The sequence below is a fragment of the Oncorhynchus clarkii genome, chromosome 22 (assembly GCF_045791955.1).
Source record: "Oncorhynchus clarkii lewisi isolate Uvic-CL-2024 chromosome 22, UVic_Ocla_1.0, whole genome shotgun sequence".
Classification (NCBI taxonomy): domain Eukaryota; kingdom Metazoa; phylum Chordata; class Actinopteri; order Salmoniformes; family Salmonidae; genus Oncorhynchus; species Oncorhynchus clarkii.
In genome coordinates, this window is record NC_092168.1 from 41,677,575 (window position 1) to 41,697,472 (window position 19,898).

General features: G+C 43.3%; 1 protein-coding gene across 2 annotated transcripts in view; it reads right to left on the reverse strand.

The window, feature by feature from the left end:
* Positions 1-278: 278 nt before the first annotated feature.
* Positions 279-19,898, reverse strand: part of LOC139380921 (rho GTPase-activating protein 15-like) — a 64,409-nt gene continuing 44,789 nt past the window's right edge. Inside the window, exons 12-13 of one of the 2 annotated variants that reach the window (XM_071124088.1) lie at positions 10,478-10,583; positions 279-1,768 (exon numbers count right to left, since the gene is read on the reverse strand). In XM_071124088.1, coding sequence (XP_070980189.1) covers positions 1,585-1,768; positions 10,478-10,583 — 290 coding nt within the window. In that variant the 3' untranslated portion in view covers positions 279-1,584. The remainder of the gene's footprint in view (positions 1,769-10,477; positions 10,584-19,898) is intronic. The other variant, XM_071124089.1, reaches the window with a different exon arrangement.

Below are 19,898 nucleotides of genomic sequence, written 5' to 3' on the forward strand. Positions count from 1 at the left end.
CACCCTCCCTCTGGCCCAGACCAATGAAGAAGTGGTGTTGCTGACCAGCTTTGGATCAGTCTGGACCAATCAAAACAAGCCTACTGATTAAAAGCGTGAACAAAGTCTTATTTGAGATTAAAGCCTTATCATGACTCTCATCAAAGATCCAGCAATGAATTCTTCTCTTAGAATTTGAAATAAGAAATTAGAAAGTTGTGCCAAACATCAGGAGAACTACTGTACTTGTGGGCAACGATATGTGTGATGGCTTTGATATTCACACAATACAAATCAGATGTGATTATCTTCTCATTTATTCTGGCAGGTCCCAGTAACCTGCGCTGCACAAATATTTAAGAGAGAGTATCAAGCGCATATAACAAGGGTCTCACCGTGTACAGTATGGGGACATGTGAACTTTGAAAGGGACACATTTAAATGGCATTACACAAGTCTAGATTAGGGCGCCTGTTTTAATTGCAGCTGTGCTTTGAGAAGCAGGGCCAGATAATAGGAGCTGACAGACATATGCCATGGGTCCTGTGATCACCATTAAATTACAAATGCTGTGTCTGCTCCCCTCCCCTCTGCTGTCCCTCCCATTCATTTACACTGTGATTGCTTGCTTTATGTCAGGAACAGCTCCGTTAGTTATGTTTTGATGAGTGGTCGTTCATCATAGAAAATAATTTAAAGTAATTATCTCATCATTTGTGTGTGTTCGTGTGTGTTTAACCCCTAAAACTGAATCTTGAAATTGGAGGAGAAAGGGAGACCTTGTGGTTTCATACAACGTATCTGATAAAACCAAACTCAGTGCTCGTATTCAAAGGCTTCTTTTTAATTTCCAAATGTGTCTGAGACAGGCTCCATTTGCATAGAATATAAAAAAAAAACTGATACTCAGAGACGGCTGCAGTTTGGAGTTGGTATTTAGGATGATGCTCATTCAAAGACTTGAATAAAAACAATGCATCACACAGGCACACGTATGCACAAACAACTCAACATAGCATCAATTATTGTGTGCGTACTTCTTTCATGATAACTGTGCAGTAAAAGGCAACGGACAAATCAGAGCACAAACTACTGTCCTTTACTATTATAGATTTACTAATGTAAAATTCACCAAATACAGTTTAGTTACTGGGTTCAAACTGACAGAAATAATAGTGATATAGTTAAGCAATAAGGCTCGAGGGGGTGTGGTCTATGGCCAATATACCAAGGCTAAGGGCTGTTCTTATGCAACGCGGAGTGCCTGGAAACTGGCCCTATACCACAGACACTAGAGGTACCTTATTGCTATTATCAACTGGTTACCAATATAATTAGAGCAGTAAAAATACATGTTTTGTCATACCCGTGGTATATGGTCTGATATGCCACGGCTGTCAGCCAATCAGCATTCAGGGCTCAAACCACCCAGTTCATAATAAAATATAAATGGTATCCCCTTTTTAAATGACTAACACTTTAACATAAGGTGTACATCCTCCCTATTAATAATATATTACAGTAATACTAGCAACTCGCTCCAAGCTTTAGGCACAGTAAGTCCTCTTGTCTGTTTCATCCATAGCTGTAGATGAAATGTCCCTATCACTTCTTCTGCAGGCCGAAGATCTCTGGGCTCTCAATGAGGATGAACTCCACTATCTGGTTCTGATAGACCATGTTGACCGCCATGTTCCCACAGTCCAGCTCAGGCCACATGAGTGTCGGGCCAAACACAATGCTGATGCCTTGGGTCGACATGAGGTTCTTCTGCGAGCACGTCAGAATCCTGCAGAGAGAGAAGGGTTCAATTATCTGGGAAAATAAGAGTTTGAAACAATGGGATAAATTCATAAAAAGTAATGAAACGAGGTTGGTTTTTCAAGTCAACATCAATGATCATCACAAAATGAGATCTCATTTCCACTGGATGATGGTGGATCATTTCTACGTACGTTCACCAGATTTGTCAACAATGCACATTTTTACCCTTGAATGGCCCCTGTTGAAGGCATCTCCTATTTCAGTATTGGCAACACTGTATATAATTTGTGCACCCAGCTTTGTGTATTCAAAGGTCCAGGTTCAGCCACAACTAAACCGCTCACTTCATACCACACGTTCAGCACCGGCAGTGAACTGAAGAACATCCATTGACTCTATGTATCTGAATAGGGAAAGTTACTAAATCAATCTGGATGGAGTTTCAGTGTAGAGATGTCTGGAGAATCCTGGGTATCAGGAAATCAAGAAGCAGGGGCCTCCAGAGTGGCACAGTGGTCTAAGCCAATGCATCTCAGTGCTAGCTGTACCACTAGAGATCCTGTTTCGATCCAGGCTCTGTCGCAGCTGGCCGCGACCTGGAGACCCATGGGGCGGCGCACAATTGGCCCAGCGTCGCCCAGATTTGCCGGCAGGGATGTTCTTGTCCCATCGCGCTCTAGAGACTCCTGTGACGGGCCAGGTGCAATGCACGCTGACACGGTGGCGGGGTGTACAGTGTTTCCTCCGACACATTGGTGCGGCTGGTGTCCGGGTTATGCGGACATTGTGTCAAGAAGCAGTGCTGCTCAGCTGGGTTGTGTTTCGGAGGACGCAAGGCTCTCGAACTTCGCCTCTCCGGAGTTGCAGCGATGAGACAAGACTGTAACTACCAATTGGATGCCACGGAATTAGGGAGAAAAAGGGCTAAAAAAATCAAGAAGCATATGCAAGTCTTGTACATTATATATCTATACTTGCACATCATCATCTGATCATTTATCACTCCAGTGTTAATCTGCTAAATTGTAATTATTCGCTCCTATGGCCTATTTATTGCCTACCTCCTCATGCCTTTTGCACACACTGTACTGTATATAGACTTTCTTTTCTCTACTTAGTCATTGACTTGTTTGTGTTATAGCTTGTTTATTGTTTACTCCATGTGTAACTGTGTTGTTGTCTGTGTCACACTGCTTTGCTTTATCTTGGCCAGGTTGCAGTTGCAAATGAGAACTTGTTCTCAACTAGCATACCTGGTTAAATAAAGGTGAAATAAAATAAATAAATAAATATACATCCTGTAGGTTTCTATGCCACAATGAGGAAATTGGTTCCTCAGTGACTCCCTTTTGTTTTACTTTACAGATCACCTTCTTCCTTTGCCATAATCCATCAGAAATATATTCCATTATCTTGATATGAGCAGTACGCTATGCAGTACGCTATGCAGTACGCTATGCAGGGTGCATATAAGGACTACATTTCGGGGGAAAGGACAGAATACGTGATAGTATTTTTTGAGAAGCATTCTCCCTGAGCTGAGGCTTGGCTGTGGGACTGAGACACCAAGTAGGCCCAGGCAGGGGGACTCACTCCGCTCCTCTCTCTACTCCCTCCGTGGAGGAGGCTGCCACCCACAGGCCTCTGGGCCCATTATGGAGTGAGGCCTGGAATGGGATGGAAGGCCTGTGGCATGGGGCGCATCTCCAAGCTGTCTGTGGGCTCTTGACGAAGCGTTCTGAGGTGGGATGGGGTCCCTCCATGCTCAAAACGAATCCACACACGGCCTCTCAGCAGATAATTGCATCCAAAAGGTATTGTCAAAGTGCCAGGCTTAGGCTGGTCTCAGCTCTCAGCACTCTGCTGCACTGCGGCGTCTGACGCTGGTCTTTAGCCCTAAATATGTTATCTATGGCTGAAATATATATATTTTTTAATGATTATTAAATAATAAAAAACAACCTGTATATTTTCCAACGTCACAACGGCGTACACATTTAGTGAACAGGTATTATAAAAAACATAGCATTTTTTTCTTCCTTTTTTCAGTATATGAAGTTAGTATTCTTTGTGACAACTACCTTAATAGTTAATAGTTCAGTCAACATAACTTGTAGCTGTTGTAAAGGCAGATATACAGGTATGAAAGAGAGCAATCAAGATAGGCATTTCAGAAGGACTGACATTCACACTAGAGATAGTCTGTCTAAACAGCTGGTTTCAGTGTACAGTCTACAGTATGTCAATAAAAAGCTTCTCTTAAAAGGTCAGGATCAGGCTGTACCTCACCAATGGAAAAATGCCTCGAAATCGTTAATCGTATGTGATGGTCAACATCTTGCTCTGCCATATGTCATTATAATATTGACCCTGCGTGGGCACATGCCATGCATACTTCTCAACGTCATTACGGACAGAAAGGCCTGACGATGATCCATATGTCATTATAATATCGACCCTGCGTGGGCACATGCCATGCATACTTCTCAACCTCATTACGGACACAAAGGCCTGACGATGATCCAACCTGATATCATGATTATTTATCCTCATCTCACTTTGAGTAAACAAATATATACTTGTCCATAAAATATGCTATCATGATACTGTGTCAGAGCGAATACGTAGTGGTGTAGCCGTGTACTGTGGTAGTTTATGTATGGAAGTAAGGCCATAGTAGTAACAATAGTGGTCGTAGCAGTACTGAACAGTGTCTACCAGTGCCATAATGCTATAAGTTACAAAACGCTGACGTTTTGGACTATTGTGGGAGAAGTGCCATAATTGATTCCAGACGTGAACTCTTAAGGTCACAGGTGGGAACGTAATTGCAGGAAGTAAAATTCCCTGGCACCTATTTATCAATGCTACCAAAGCATAACTACAGTACAGATTCAGTCTCACCACATGCATGGGCCATCAGAATTTGTGTGAAGATCTATTTAAGGGGATGAGTGGCAAAAACAGAGTTTACTGAATGCAAATAATTGAGCATGTGGATGACAATATGATGAGTGAGTGCTTTTTAATTGACCTTGTCAATACAGTTTTAATTGACCTGGCAAATACAGTATCTATTCAGGCAGTTGATATGCTGTGTGTATGTCTGTGTGTTGTGTGTCCATGTGACTAAGTGTTTTGGGGTGTGTCTCAGAGTGAAACCCGATTACAATGTGTACACACTATCATTTCCCATTTATGTCTGCAATTAAACTCAGCCCTGTGCCTGTACATGACTGTTCTCTGCCTGTCAGACCGTCCACGTTTTAATATTAGAACACTGCGATGATCTAAGGATCTGGATTTTCATAGCCAATGGTTCACTAATGATCTCAAATAAGGTGAATCAATTATTAGAGTAATTCCACTGTATATTCACAGGAGGAGATCACCTAGCGAAGCTCTGTATGGTCATTCTGCCACTGCACAATGGAAACTGCTATAGGTTAGTGTTTAAATGCTTACTCTAGCAAACTATACTCTTACTCTCCTCCTCCTCCTCTGACCATGCTGATTACTATACCTACTACCTCTACTACTATTACTATTACTACCACACCTACCAACACCACCACCACCACCACTACTACTACTACTACCACTACAACTACAACTACTAATACTACGGCTACCACCACCACTACTGCCACTACTACTACTACCACCATCACCACCACCACTACTACTACTACGACTACTAACACCACTACCACCACCACCACCACTACTACGACTACCACCACTACTACTACCTCCTCTACTGCTGCCACTACTACTACTACCACCACCACTACTACGACTACCACCAATACTACTACCTCCTCTACTGCTGCCACTACTACTACTACCACCATTACTACCACTACTACTACTACCACCATCACCACCACCACTACTACTACTACGACTACTAACACCACTACCACCACCACCAGCACCACCACTACTACGACTACCACCACTACTACTACCTCCTCTACTACCACCACTACTACTACGTCCTCTACTGCTGCCACTACTACTACTACCACCACTACTACTACGACTACCACCACTACTACTACCTCCTCTACTACCACCACTACTACTACCTCCTCTACTGCTGCCACTACTACTACTACCACCATTACTACCACTACTACTACTACCACCACCACCACCACCACCACTACTACTACTACTACTACTACTATTACCACCACTATTACTACTTCCACCATTACTACCACTTCTACTACTACAACCACTACCACCACCACCACCACTACTACTGCTACTAAGACTACCACCATCACCACTACTTCTACTACCACCACCAGTATGACTACTACCACCACCACTACTTCTACTACCACTACTACCATTACTACCACTACTACTACCACAACCACCACTGCTAGTACTACTACTACTACCACCACTATTTCTACACCTACTACTACCACCAGTACATGTACAGTACTACTGCAACTACCACTACTACTACTACTACCACCACTACCACTATTACCACCACCACTACCACTATTACCACCACCACTACTACTACTTGTACTACTATTTGTACTATTACTACTACCACTACGACTACCACTACTACTACTACTACCACCACCACTACCACCACTATTATTACTAACACCACCACTACTACTACTACTACTACTACTACTACTACTACTACTACTACTAGTACCACTAACACTACTACTACTACTACTTCCACCACTACTATTACTACCACCACCACTACTACTAATACCACCACTATTATTACTAACACCACCACTACTGCCTCTACCACCAACACTGCTACTACTACCTCCACCACTACTACTACTACTACTACTACTACCATTGCTACTACTACTACTACCTCTACCACCAACACTGCTACTACTGCCTCCACCACTACTACTACTACCACCACTACTTGTACAACTACTACTACTACTACTACCACCACTACTATTACTACCACCACCACCACTACTTGTACAACTACTACTACCACTAATACCACTACTTCTACTACCACCACTACTATTTCTACCACCACCACAACACCACTACTACTACTACTACTACTACTACCACCCCCACTACTACTACTACCACTACTACTACCACTACTACTACCACCACCACCACCACCACCACTACCACCACCACTACTACTACTACTACCACCACCACTACTACCACCACTACTACTACTAACACCACCACTACTACTACTACTACCACTACTACTACCACTACTACCCCCACTACTACCACCACCACTACTACTACCACTACTACCACCACCACCACCACCACCACCACCACTACCACCACCACTACTACTACTACTACTACCACCACCACTACTACTACCACCACTACTCTTACCACCACTACCACTGCTACTACTTCTACTACCACTACTACTACCACAAACCACCACTACTACTACCACCACTACTACTATTACTACTTCTCCTACCACCACTACTACCACAAACGACCACTACTACTACCACTACTACCACAGACCACCACTACTACTACTACCACAATCCACCACTACTACTACCACTACTACCACAAACCACCACTACTACTACTACCACAAACCACCACTACTACTACTACCACCACTACCACTGCTACTACTTCTACTACCACTATTACTACCACAAACCATCACTACTACTATTACTACTTCTCCTACCACCACTACTACTACAAACCACCACTACTACTACCACTACTACCACAAACCACCACTACTACTACTACCACAAACCACCACTACTACTACTACTACTACTACTACCACAAACCACCACTACTACTACTACTACTACCACTACTTCCACCACCACCACTACTACTACTACTACGGCAACCACCACCACTACTACTACTACTACTACTACTACTACTACTACTACTACTACTACTACTACTACCTCTACTACTACTACTACCTCTACTACTACTACTACTACCTCTAATACTACTAGTCCTGCAGAAAACAAAATCAGACTTTAAATACTGCACACCCAAAAATCACAAAGACTTGTCAGTAACACTTCAACTGGCACAATGATTTCAAAATCCCATGGGGGCATGCACAGCTATCAGCAGTGAGTGTCCAGCCTACCGTACCCTGAGAGGTGACCAGAGGGCACTCATGATTTGATCTGACGAATGGTTGATATCTCCTACATGAGCTGACGTGCATGGCCCAAGACGCCAATGGTAATTAATTAGCATCACATTTCGCCAAGCGGGGCATGACAGAAAATGGGAGCTGGACCATGATGGCGTCCCTCCTACCCTCATTCCTTCTCCTAATTGGGTCAGGATCATTGACTTCTTCAGGATCATGAGACAGATAATAAATTGAGGTGAGGAGGAGATGAGAGGAGACTGGGCCTGGGAGCCGGAGGAGGTGGGGTACGGAGGAGAGGTGACGGGGGGGGGGGGGGGGGGGGGGGGGGGGGGGTGGTCTATGGCTCGGAGGTTGAAACTGTAAGTGTCAGTCTCGTAAAGTGAACAGACAGTGCCCCATCTCATCTGAACTAAAAATACCCCATGGGACCAAACATTTGTTCAAGTATTGAAAAGTTTCCAGTGAGCATCTTCTCAGTGCACTGTGGTTACAAAACACTGCATGGGAACATGGCAGTTGAGAGCCAATCATAAGAGCTGTCCTAGACAGACCTATGCCATCCATTCTGCTCCAGTAGCACCCGTTGATTTTGTTACTCTCCTAGTCTCGGCTGTGGCTTCCTACTACCCCTAGAGACGTTACATCCAAAAGTTTGTTTTCCACTCAGCAGTAAGGTCAGCAAGAATTGAAAGACAGAAAACAGACCCATGGATTTTTTTTTAAAGCCCTTGTGGTAAATGGTACCATGAACAGCAGTGATTAAAAAAAACAACAGAAATAGGAGAATAAATAGAATGACTAAGTGAAGGTACCCTTTCAGAGAATCTGCTTTCCTTGACCACATCATCACAATGCAAGTACACGGCTCCATATTGAAGCCAGCCCCCATGGATTGCAGAGAAAGAGGAACACTGGTTCCACACAAGCAGAGAATGAAGCCACAACAAAGCAGTGAGAAATGTTCATAGACTTTTGCATTTACTGAAGGCACGGTCAACCCAGCCAGGACTGAAATAAAACTGCTCAGTGAAGTCTTGGATGATAAACCACTCTTAATTTTGGAACAAACGTTGTTTAATGTGGGAGGCAGGGACACACACATTAACACATTCTCTCCACAGGGCCTTTTTGTAATCTCATTTGATATCTTTGATGAGGCAACATGCTGATAAGTGTTTTTCAGATTTAAATCTGCACTCACATTCTTGTCTTCTAATTGTCTTCAGAAGATTTTCTCAGTGTCTCCTCTCTTTCTCTCCTCTGGCAATCTCAGAGAAAATATACCATACTATACCTGGTCCTCTCTTTCTCCTGCAGCTCCTTTATGTAGTTTTGCATAATATAATATGTTGAATAATAGTCCATTTGACAGATTTTATGAGAATAAGTGAAGTAAAGTTAATGATGCATTATTTTGCCCAAATGGTTTCACTGCAAGGGGATTGTGGGGACAGAGTAAATCCCAGGCAGTGCCTCCAAGTCTGTGTCTGCCACAAAATGACTTCCCCCTGTCCTCTCACCTTGAAAATTATTAAGCCAGAAGATGTCATGTGACAGAATGGTAGGAGAAGGGGTCCCTAGGGACCAGATCCAGGACTTTGGCTGCTATACCCCTACCTACTGATGTGGTTTAAATCTAATTCACCTCTTTCTCTCTCTCCCTCTCGCTCTGTACTGCTTTCACTCCCAGTCCCACTCTCTGTTGCTAGGTACGTGTGCCCAATCTAAATTACACAGCAGACCACAGTTAATTAGGATCATGTGTGATTTATTTATTTACTTATTATTTGCCTTTTTTCTGCAAACGTAAACCCTTTATTTAGGTGTGTCATTGCTGTAAGAGAGAAAGAAAGAGAGATAACGAAAGAGAGAAAGAGAGACAGAGACAGAGATTCTTCGGGGGTATCTCTGCAGGCGATTCTGCATGGGGATATGAGTGAGGGACTAATTGAGGGACCTGGCATTCGGAAGCAAACAGACAAACACACACACACCCGCCCTCTGCTACAGCCAAGGGGTATGTTCCAGTGAGGGAGGGGCTCATCAATCTAAAATGATTCATTTGGCCTCCTGTGTGGGGTGGTAAATATGGGTAAGATGGGATGGAATACCTCTCCTGGGACATGGGTTTAGCCATATGGCCCCTTTAGCCTGGCCAGGACTGTCAGAGTGGACCGAGGCCAGGCAGGCAGCACTGAGGTCATTTCCCCCTTCCCTGTACACATGGGGCCAGGATGCTTCGGTCGGATGGGGGAAGGGGGATAGGAGGGTCATATAAACTTTCTACCGAGCTTGATGTTTTAGTCTGACCCTCTGTTGTCAATCAGATTTTTTGAAACACTAACAGATAAGATAGTTTATGAGTTATATCAGTAGCTATTGTAGTACCATTCGCCTGCTTTCTTCTAAAAAAAACCCAGTGTTATTGGTCACATACACAAATTTAGCAGATTTTATTGTGGGTGTAGCGAAATGCTCGTGTACCTAACAGTGCAGTACAATGCGTCCGAATTCCGGACATTAAAAAAACAACATGTAGTGCTCCAATGACATGAAAGGCTGTGAACTTACGTCTGCAGGTGTCTGAAGAGTACTCTCATGGTGTCCTGGTTGGGTTTAGGGAGCTGAAGTACTAGCTTCTTCATCACCTGTACCTTCTGTTTGCATTCCTTCGTCTCTGTTCAGAAGGAAGATTTTGGGGAATATCACTACAAAGATTGATCATCCAAATGTAGATGTTTGTCTGATTATACACATTCAATTCAAGAGTTAGTGAGACTTTACATCGTGTGTTAATGGATGATCACTACTGTTATTACTGGAAGCCATTAGAGCCTTAGTGTTACTGAAACACAACACTTAATGGCTGACCAATTAGCTGTCCGGCGGGAATGTCCTAGTCTCCAACCCTCCAATGGGATGTCAGATGGGCCCTTACCCATAATGCAAAAGCCTTAGAGAGACGGTAAACTGTTCGGCGACATTGTATCTGATTTATGACCTCTGTAAATTGGTAGAATCCATCATGTTATGATGGCTGATGGGTAACACTCCTCTCCTGATAGTGTATGCCTGCAGGACACTGTGCTTTAATAGGTTAAAACAACACACCAATGAACTCTCTCAAACACTGTGCATGTGTTCCAATGAGAATGGTGAGACTTTATTTGATCGCAATCAAACAACAATAGAAACCTAATACATTGGTCAGATGAGTTAGATGATCCCAGAGAGAAAATCCTTGATGATTCAGTACTCATAGGGGGGCCAGGCCAGGCGGGGATGTCAATACAACCAAACCAGAGATCAAGCTCATTTTCCACCCCAAACTAATTTAGCGTGTTAATGTGAACAGATGTTTGCTTGCTGTAATGCTATTCCATTTAGGAACAGTTGGGGAAACACATGTGAATGTGTGTCGTTTCTGTAGTTAGCTAAAGAGGGAGAGAGTGAAAGAAAATAACTGAAAAACGAGAAAACCCTGAAAACTGCAACAGTCAGTAACACATCTACAGTCAGTAACACATCTACAGTCAGTAACACATCTACAGTCAGTAACAGTCAGTAACACATCTACAGTCAGTAACAGTCAGTAACACATCCACAGTCAGTAACAGTCAGTAACACATCTACAGTCAGTAACACATCTACAGTCAGTAACACATCTACAGTCAGTAATAGTCTGTAACACATCTACAGTCAGTACCACATCTACAGTCAGTAACAGTCAGTAACACATCTACAGTCAATAACAGTCAGTAACACATCTACAGTCAGTACCACATCTACAGTCAGTAACAGTCAGTATCACATCTACAGTCAGTAACAGTCAGTACCACATCTACAGTCAGTAACCGTCAGTAACACATCTACAGTCAGTAACACATCTACAGTCAGTAACAGTCAGTAACACATCTACAGTCAGTAACACATCAACAGTCAGTAACAGTCAGTAACACATCTACAGTCAGTAACAGTCAGTTACACATCTGCAGTCAGTAACACATCTACAGTCAGTAACAGTCAGTTACACATCTGCAGTCAGTAACAGTCAGTAACAGTCAGTAACACATCTACAGTCAGTAACAGTAAGTAACAGTCAGTTACACATCTACAGTCAGTAACAGTCAGTAACGCATCTACAGTCAGTAACAGTCAACAACACATCTACAGTCAGTAACAGTCAGTAACACATATACAGTCAGTAACAGTCAACAACACATCTACAGTCAGTAACAGTAAGTAACAGTCAGTTACACATCTACAGTCAGTAACAGTCAGTAACGCATCTACAGTCAGTAACAGTCAACAACACATCTACAGTCAGTAACAGTCAGTAACACATATACAGTCAGTAACAGTCAACAACACATCTACAGTCAGTAACAGTCAGTAACGCATCTACAGTCAGTAACAGTCAACAACACATCTACAGTCAGTAACAGTCAGTAACACATATACAGTACAGTCAGTAACAGTCAGTAACACATATACAGTCATAAATACATCTACAGTCAGTAACAGTCTGTAACAGTCAGTAATACATCTACAGTCAGTAACAGTCTGTAACAGTCAGTAATACATCTACAGTCAGTAACAGTCGATCCATCTGTTGGCACCTGTTACCTGGTAGAGACGACAATAACCTCTTATTTCCTCTACCCTCTCTGTGCTCAACATCCTTCTCTAATCTCCAGAGGAAGCCACAGGTTAGGGTTAACACTGATGGCCTAATGGAGTCTACCCAACACTGCTTCTTCTGATTACCCCAGGTTGTTAGCAGACAGACAGAGCCGCAGAGCGAGGCGAGGACAATGTTTGGCCCCCTGTCTGTTGTACCGTGGAGGCTCCCCTTGAGCACGGCCAGAGCAGATGTATGCGTGTGCACCGAGCTGGCACGGGCACAGGTGGCAGATGCCCGCGTCGGGTGCCAACCCCCGCCAGTTGGGCACAGATGGACAAACACGTTCTGGAAAAGAGAATAGGGCCCCTGACTTTCTGCTCTAGGTGAGCATGGCCTGAGCCATGCTCTGTTCTGTCTCTGTCACTGTCTCCGTTTTTGCTCTCTCTGCTCTGTCTGTGGGACCTTTCCCCGTCACTCTCTCTCAACAAAGTTATCCAGTTTCGTTTTTGTCCTCTGTACACACTATGACTGGAAGTTATCACTGAGATTATTCGAAGTGACTTAAGATGAGAGTTTAGTAAACACACTGAAAGGGACCAGGTAATATATCTGTTAATTAAGTTCACTTTCTAAGAGGCGTCTGGTGCTAGATAGCTAATCAATAGAAGGCCTCACCCTAAAATATTTAATCTAGTCTCCATAACTGGCACAATGGACATGATTCATTCATGACTTTGCCGTTGGTGGCTGACATATTGGAGATGTCCCTCAGCTCACCATTGTGGACAGATGGAGAGGAGAGTGTCATTAATTTAAAGCAGGCTGAAATGCCCTGTTAGGATTATAGTATCCGAATGTGCTGATTCACTCCAATGTACCACACCCTGTGACATATAGCCTGACCTGTAAAGTCACACAGGGTCACGTTGCATGGTACTGATTGAGCACGGAAGCTAGTTGAATACAGGGCAGCATTTAGTGCAAAAAAACGGTGTGTAACTTTAAATTAATTGGAAACTGTGCTGTTCTGAAGGACATTTGAAAATTGGGGAGAGGTTGGGTTATGTGTTGGGGAACTCTGTCAGCATGGACGCTGCCTTTTACATACGCCACTCATTGCTTTAAGCAACACCCATCAAACAGAGCAAATGTACCTCAAAGTCTGTTAAAAAGGCATTGATAAACGTTTTGTAGGAATGTGTCATTCAGTACAGACTGGCACGCTACATAGCAAACGTTTGATCGGACTGAACGCACCCCAGGCAGTACTGCTCTTCACACAAACGTTCAAAACCTTTAGATAATTTTCAGCCTCCGTATAGATTAAGTTTTGATTATTTAATTGATGGAGCTGACTCATTGTGGTACCACACAACACTAAATGTGGTACCATTTCATGGAAGACCCAGTTTTCTTTTGTTGACTGGATCCAATATTGTTATAGATCTGGCACAGACAGGAAAGCAAAGTCTCTCAATGATGGGGAACATCTGAAGGGAAACAGCGTACCCCACAGAAGACTAAACAAACAGTCATGTCAACTTTAGTACCCGGTTGCAGTGTTAGGCAGATTTTGGGCACCTAGAGGGGATTAAGTAATTTATGACTTGTCATGATAAGAGACCATTACAACTCCTCATCCAGGTATGCATTCAACACAAACACACACTGGTGGTCCAATGTAATTCTATACCGGATGTGGCGTAGCCCATGGAACTGTCACTTGATCCAGAACAAAGATTGAAAAGTGATTGAGTTGTATGGATTGGAACAAGAAGGTAAGTGCCCCCAACATGTTTTCTTTTCTATCTCTAAGTAGAGGTAATAACCTACAATATAGACACTTTTATTATTATTTCATAGTTACATTCATATTGTATCACTAAAACAATTACTTCCAACTTCCAGCACACTGCTCTGTACACTGCTCTTGCTAGTATCGCTGCTCTGTATTAGGCTTTACGTATCGGCCTCGACGAAGGCAGTGAGGCCGATCTGTAAAGCTTAATAAAGAACAATACTAGGAATACTAGCAAGAGCAGTTTGCTGGTTTCTTCTTTTTTCTCATGTTATTCAATTGTTACCATACACCTGCAATAAGGAAAGCTCAGATCTGCGTGTGCCTTTTGAACTTTGAATAGACAATTACTGCAGAATAGCCTTAAGTGCTTCAATCGGTGACACAGTGACTAGATACAAATTCACCATCTAAACCACTGTGCATTTAATCCCATTAACAGGGAAATATAATTTGTTTCAGGAAATCTAGTTTCAAAACAGCCTCATCTCCAGCCAGGTGTAGCATGGATCACCAGAACCCTGTCAGGGCAAATATTATCAGAAAGCAAATAATCCTGGAAGTTGTGATTGAGATTGTAAATGGATCGCAATTGTTTGCTTTTGGTTAATGAATAACAATAAGTCTTAGAAGATCATTGATTGCCCCCATTTCATAAAAAGGTAATATATTAAATTATTTTGATCAAAGGTCAAATTGAATTATGAAATAATGTTATTCTCCAACTGAAATATTACTATATAAAGAGGTCTCAGCACAACAGAACAGAAGTGTAAATTTCGAGATAGTTTTTAATAATTTGTAAAAAAAAAAAAAAATCATTGCATATTCATGGTAGTGCTTTGCACCACATTTCCCATTACTGAAAATACAAACATAATTAATACTCATTATGAACACAAGATCACACGTCAAGAATCAATCTGTGATTATGATGAGTTCTCTTTATAAGTCTCTCTCAATAAGTCAGATAACAGAAAGAAACCATAGACTGTCATACTGGTCAGAATAACTCGTAAAGGGCTTGTAAAGGCTCTGGGCTCTCTGCTTGCCTTTCTGGGATGTGCACTTTGCATTTGAGGTAGAATAAATAATTACAGGATGTCCTAAATCTTTCTGTTAGTTTTGTTCTATCGTAATGGTAATTATTAGCTGAACTAGGCCAGGTCAAAAGGTTGTGCAATTATTCATATGTACAAATGCTGTGTCTCATTGAAGCTTGAGAAGTGGGGCGTCACCCAAGATGACCTGGAACTAGCCCTGGGTGTTACCATTTTCCAATAAAGATCCTGATGAAATAGGCATCTGATGAGCTGACCCAATTGTAGCCTGGGCCGTTTGCAGAATGTAGGATATCACCATGATAACCATTTACAAACAAGTAATAAAACATTAAAAAGAGGAATATGATTCTCTTAAGTTTGTCATATACTGTACATCCAGTTTTGTCGCCCTAATCGACAGTATTATCATAAATACAAAATCCTCATTGGTAAAGTTATTGCTTAAGTGGGTGGATCAACTCCTACTGAGAGAATACATTCTCTTGATTTTCTGTGCAGAGCTGTTTTTCGCTGTGTTGTTTGTGTATAGTATAGTGACTAAGTCAGAGCTGTGTATTAAACTGTGCTAGCTACTTAGTGATGAGAAAGTCCCTGGCTTGATGGAGATGTGAGGCGAGGAGCAGCTTACAGACTTCTCTCCACTCCTCTCCTCCTCTGGGTTGCCCAGTTACTAACTCACATGACTCCATTTCCATGGTTACTGATGGCACAGACAAGGACCCAACAACTTGGGAAAATATGCATTTTCTTCTAATTAGACATTTTTGAATTAACAGAAGAAGATGTTAAAGGTTGCTGGTCATCAATTTCTGGGAGCAAAGAATGGAATAAAATCTGTTCATGTTAAAAGAGGTCAACTCTGTTTCAACAGATACAACACAGACAAGCATACTGAGAGTTTCAACAGATACAACACAGACAAGCATACTGAGAGTTTCAACAGATACAACACAGACAAGCATACTGAGAGTTTCACCAGATACAACACAGACAAGCATACAGAGAGTTTCAACAGATACAACACAGACAAGCATACTGAGAGTTTCAACAGATACAACACAGACAAGCATACTGAGAGTTTCAACAGATACAACACAGACAAGCATACTGAGAGTTTCAACAGATACAACACAGACAAGCATACAGAGAGTTTCAACAGATACAACACAGACAAGCATACTGAGAGTTTCAACAGATACAACACAGACAAGCATACTGAGAGTTTCAACAGATACAACACAGACAAGCATACTGAGAGTTTCAACAGATACAACACAGACAAGCATACTGAGAGTTTCAACAGATACAACACAGACAAGCATACAGAGAGTTTCAACAGATACAACACAGACAAGCATACAGAGAGTTTCAACAGATACAACACAGACAAGCATACTGAGAGTTTCAACAGATACAACACAGACAAGCATACTGAGAGTTTCAACAGATACAACACAGACAAGCATACAGAGAGTTTCAACAGATACAACACAGACAAGCATACTGAGAGTTTCAACAGATACAACACAGACAAGCATACTGAGAGTTTCAACAGATACAACACAGACAAGCATACTGAGAGTTTCAACAGATACAACACAGACAAGCATACTGAGAGATTCAACAGATACAACACAGACAAGCATACAGAGAGTTTCAACAGATACAACACAGACAAGCATACAGAGAGTTTCAACAGATACAACACAGACAAGCATACTGAGAGTTTCAACAGATACAACACAGACAAGCACACTGAGAGTTTCAACAGATACAACACAGACAAGCACACTGAGAGTTTCAACAGATACAACACAGACAAGCATACTGAGAGTTTCAACAGATACAACACAGACAAGCATACTGAGAGTTTCAACAGATACAACACAGACAAGCATACTGAGAGTTTCAACAGATACAACACAGACAAGCATACTGAGAGTTTCAACAGATACAACACAGACAAGCATACTGAGAGTTTCAACAGATACAACACAGACAAGCACACTGAGAGTTTCAACAGATACAACACAGACAAGCATACTGAGAGTTTCAACAGATACAACACAGACAAGCATACTGAGAGTTTCAACAGATACAACACAGACAAGCACACTGAGAGTTTAAACAGATACAACACAGACAAGCATACTGAGAGTTTGCACACAGCCATGACCATGTAACATGTTAGTTTACACATTTACTGGCAACACTAACAACGTCGCCACCATCCTCTACAATCCAACCCCATGGTTTCAGTGTTCAAACATAAACTATAGACATAGTGCTCTAACAAGATCTCACTCAGTTCAACAAGATCTAACTCAATTCGTAGTGTTTGCATTGATTGGCTTGCGGGAAAAAAAAGGAGTGTTTGTCTGCGAGACAGGTGGCTGGAGATTCCAGATTCCCCTCTCTGATACTGAGGCCCACATGAATAATAGAACGTGGTAAGTTGGTGCCAGGATCAGGGCCTGCAAACACAGCTGCTCCCCTCAGCCTTCCAAGAATGAACAGCACACTGGGAAGGGAAACAGGGAGATAGGGCCTGCATGGGCCCCACCTGAGGACCTCAGACTGAGCAACTAATCAAACCTACAGGCTGAGAGGGAGAGAAGAGAGAGGGTGAGGAGGGAAGATAGAGAGGAGGGAAGGGAGAGAGAAGAGAGAGGGAGAGAAGAGAGACGGAGAGGAGGGAAGGGAGAGAGAAGAGAGGGAGAGAAGAGAGACGGAGAGGAGGGAAGGGAGAGGGAGAGGAGAGAAGGGAGAGGGAGAGAAGAGAGAGGGAGAGAAGAGAGAGGGAGAGAAGAGAGAGGGAGAGAAGAGAGAGGGAGAGGAGAGAAGGGAGAGGAGAGAAGGGAGAGGAGAGAAGGGAGCGGAGAGAGAAGAAGAGGAGGGAAGAGACAGAGCAGAGAAGAGAGGGAGAGGAGGGACGGCAGAGGAGAGAAGAGATAGGGAGCGGAGGGATAAGAGGGAGAGGAGGGAAGAGATAGGGAGGGGAGAGCGAGGGAGAGGGAGAGGAGAGAAGGGAGAGGGAGAGAAGAGAGAGGGAGAGGAGAGAAGGGAGAGGGAGAGAAGGGAGAGGAGAGAGAAGAAGAGGAGGGAAGGGACAGAGGAGAGAAGAGAGAGGGAGAGGAGGGACAGCAGAGGAGAGAAGAGAAGAGAAGAGAGAGGGAGCGGAGGGATAAGAGGGAGAGGAGTGAAGAGATAGGGAGGGGAGAGAGGGAAGAGAGTGGGAGAGGAGGGATGGGAGAGGGAGAGAGGAGAGAAGAGAGAGGGAGAGGAGGGAAGGTAGAGGATGGAAGGGAGATAATGGAAGAGAGAGGGAGAGGGAAGAGAGAGGGAGAGGGAAGAGAGGAGAGAAGAGAGAGGGAGAGGAGGGAAGGGAAGGGAGAGGAGAGGAGGGAAGAGAGAGGGAGAGAAGATAGAGGGAGAGGAGGGAAGGGAGAGGATGGAAGGGAGATAATGGAAGAGAGAGGGAGAGGGAAGAGAGAGGGAGAGGGAAGAGAGAGGAAGGGAGGGAGGGAAAAGAGAGGGAAGAGGGAGGGAGAGGAGGGAAGGGAGAGGAGAGATAAGGAGAGGAGGGAAGGGAGAGAAGGGGGCATCTGTTTATACATAAATAGAGAGAAAACTAATGAAACAGGAGACCAGGAAGAGAAAGGAAAGACGATGCAGGACTGAAGATATGATGTGATGATAAGTGTTTGTATTTAGGATATTTAGGAGATAACAATATCATATCGCTCTCCGTTATCTGTGGCTGAGACATTGATATGTCATGTGTAACTCTGTGTCGTTGTATCTGTCGAACTGCTTTGCTTTATCTTGGCCAGGTCGCAATTGTAAATAAAAACTTGTTCTCAACTTGCCTACCTGGTTAAATAAAGGTAAAATAAATAAAAAATATGAAAGGACTGGACTACATACCATCCAGCCATCATGTTGTAGTACTTGTCTTTTTGTCCAATGGGACACAAGCTCTTAGCCCATGACTCAGGTAACAATACAATACTGCCTGTTTCTTCCTGTGTTTACGGACATATTCAATCAATCCCTATACCAGTCTGCTGTTCCCACATGCTTCAAGAGGGCCACCATTGTTCCTGTTCCCAAGAAAGCTAAGGTAACTGAGCTAAACGACTACCGCCCCGTAGCACTCACTTCCGTCATCATGAAGTGCTTTGAGAGACTAGTCAAGGACCATATCACCTCCACCCTACCTGACACCCTAGACCCACTCCAATTTGCTTACCGCCCAAATAGGTCCACAGACGATGCAATCTCAACCACACTGCACACTGCCCTAACCCATCTGGACAAGAGGAATACCTATGTGAGAATGCTGTTCATTGACTACAGCTCGGCATTCAACACCATAGTACCCTCCAAGCTCGTCATCAAGCTCGAGACCCTGGGTCTCGACCCCGCCCTGTGCAACTGGGTACTGGACTTCCTGACGGGCCGCCCCCAGGTGGTGAGGGTAGGCAACAACATCTCCTCCCCGCT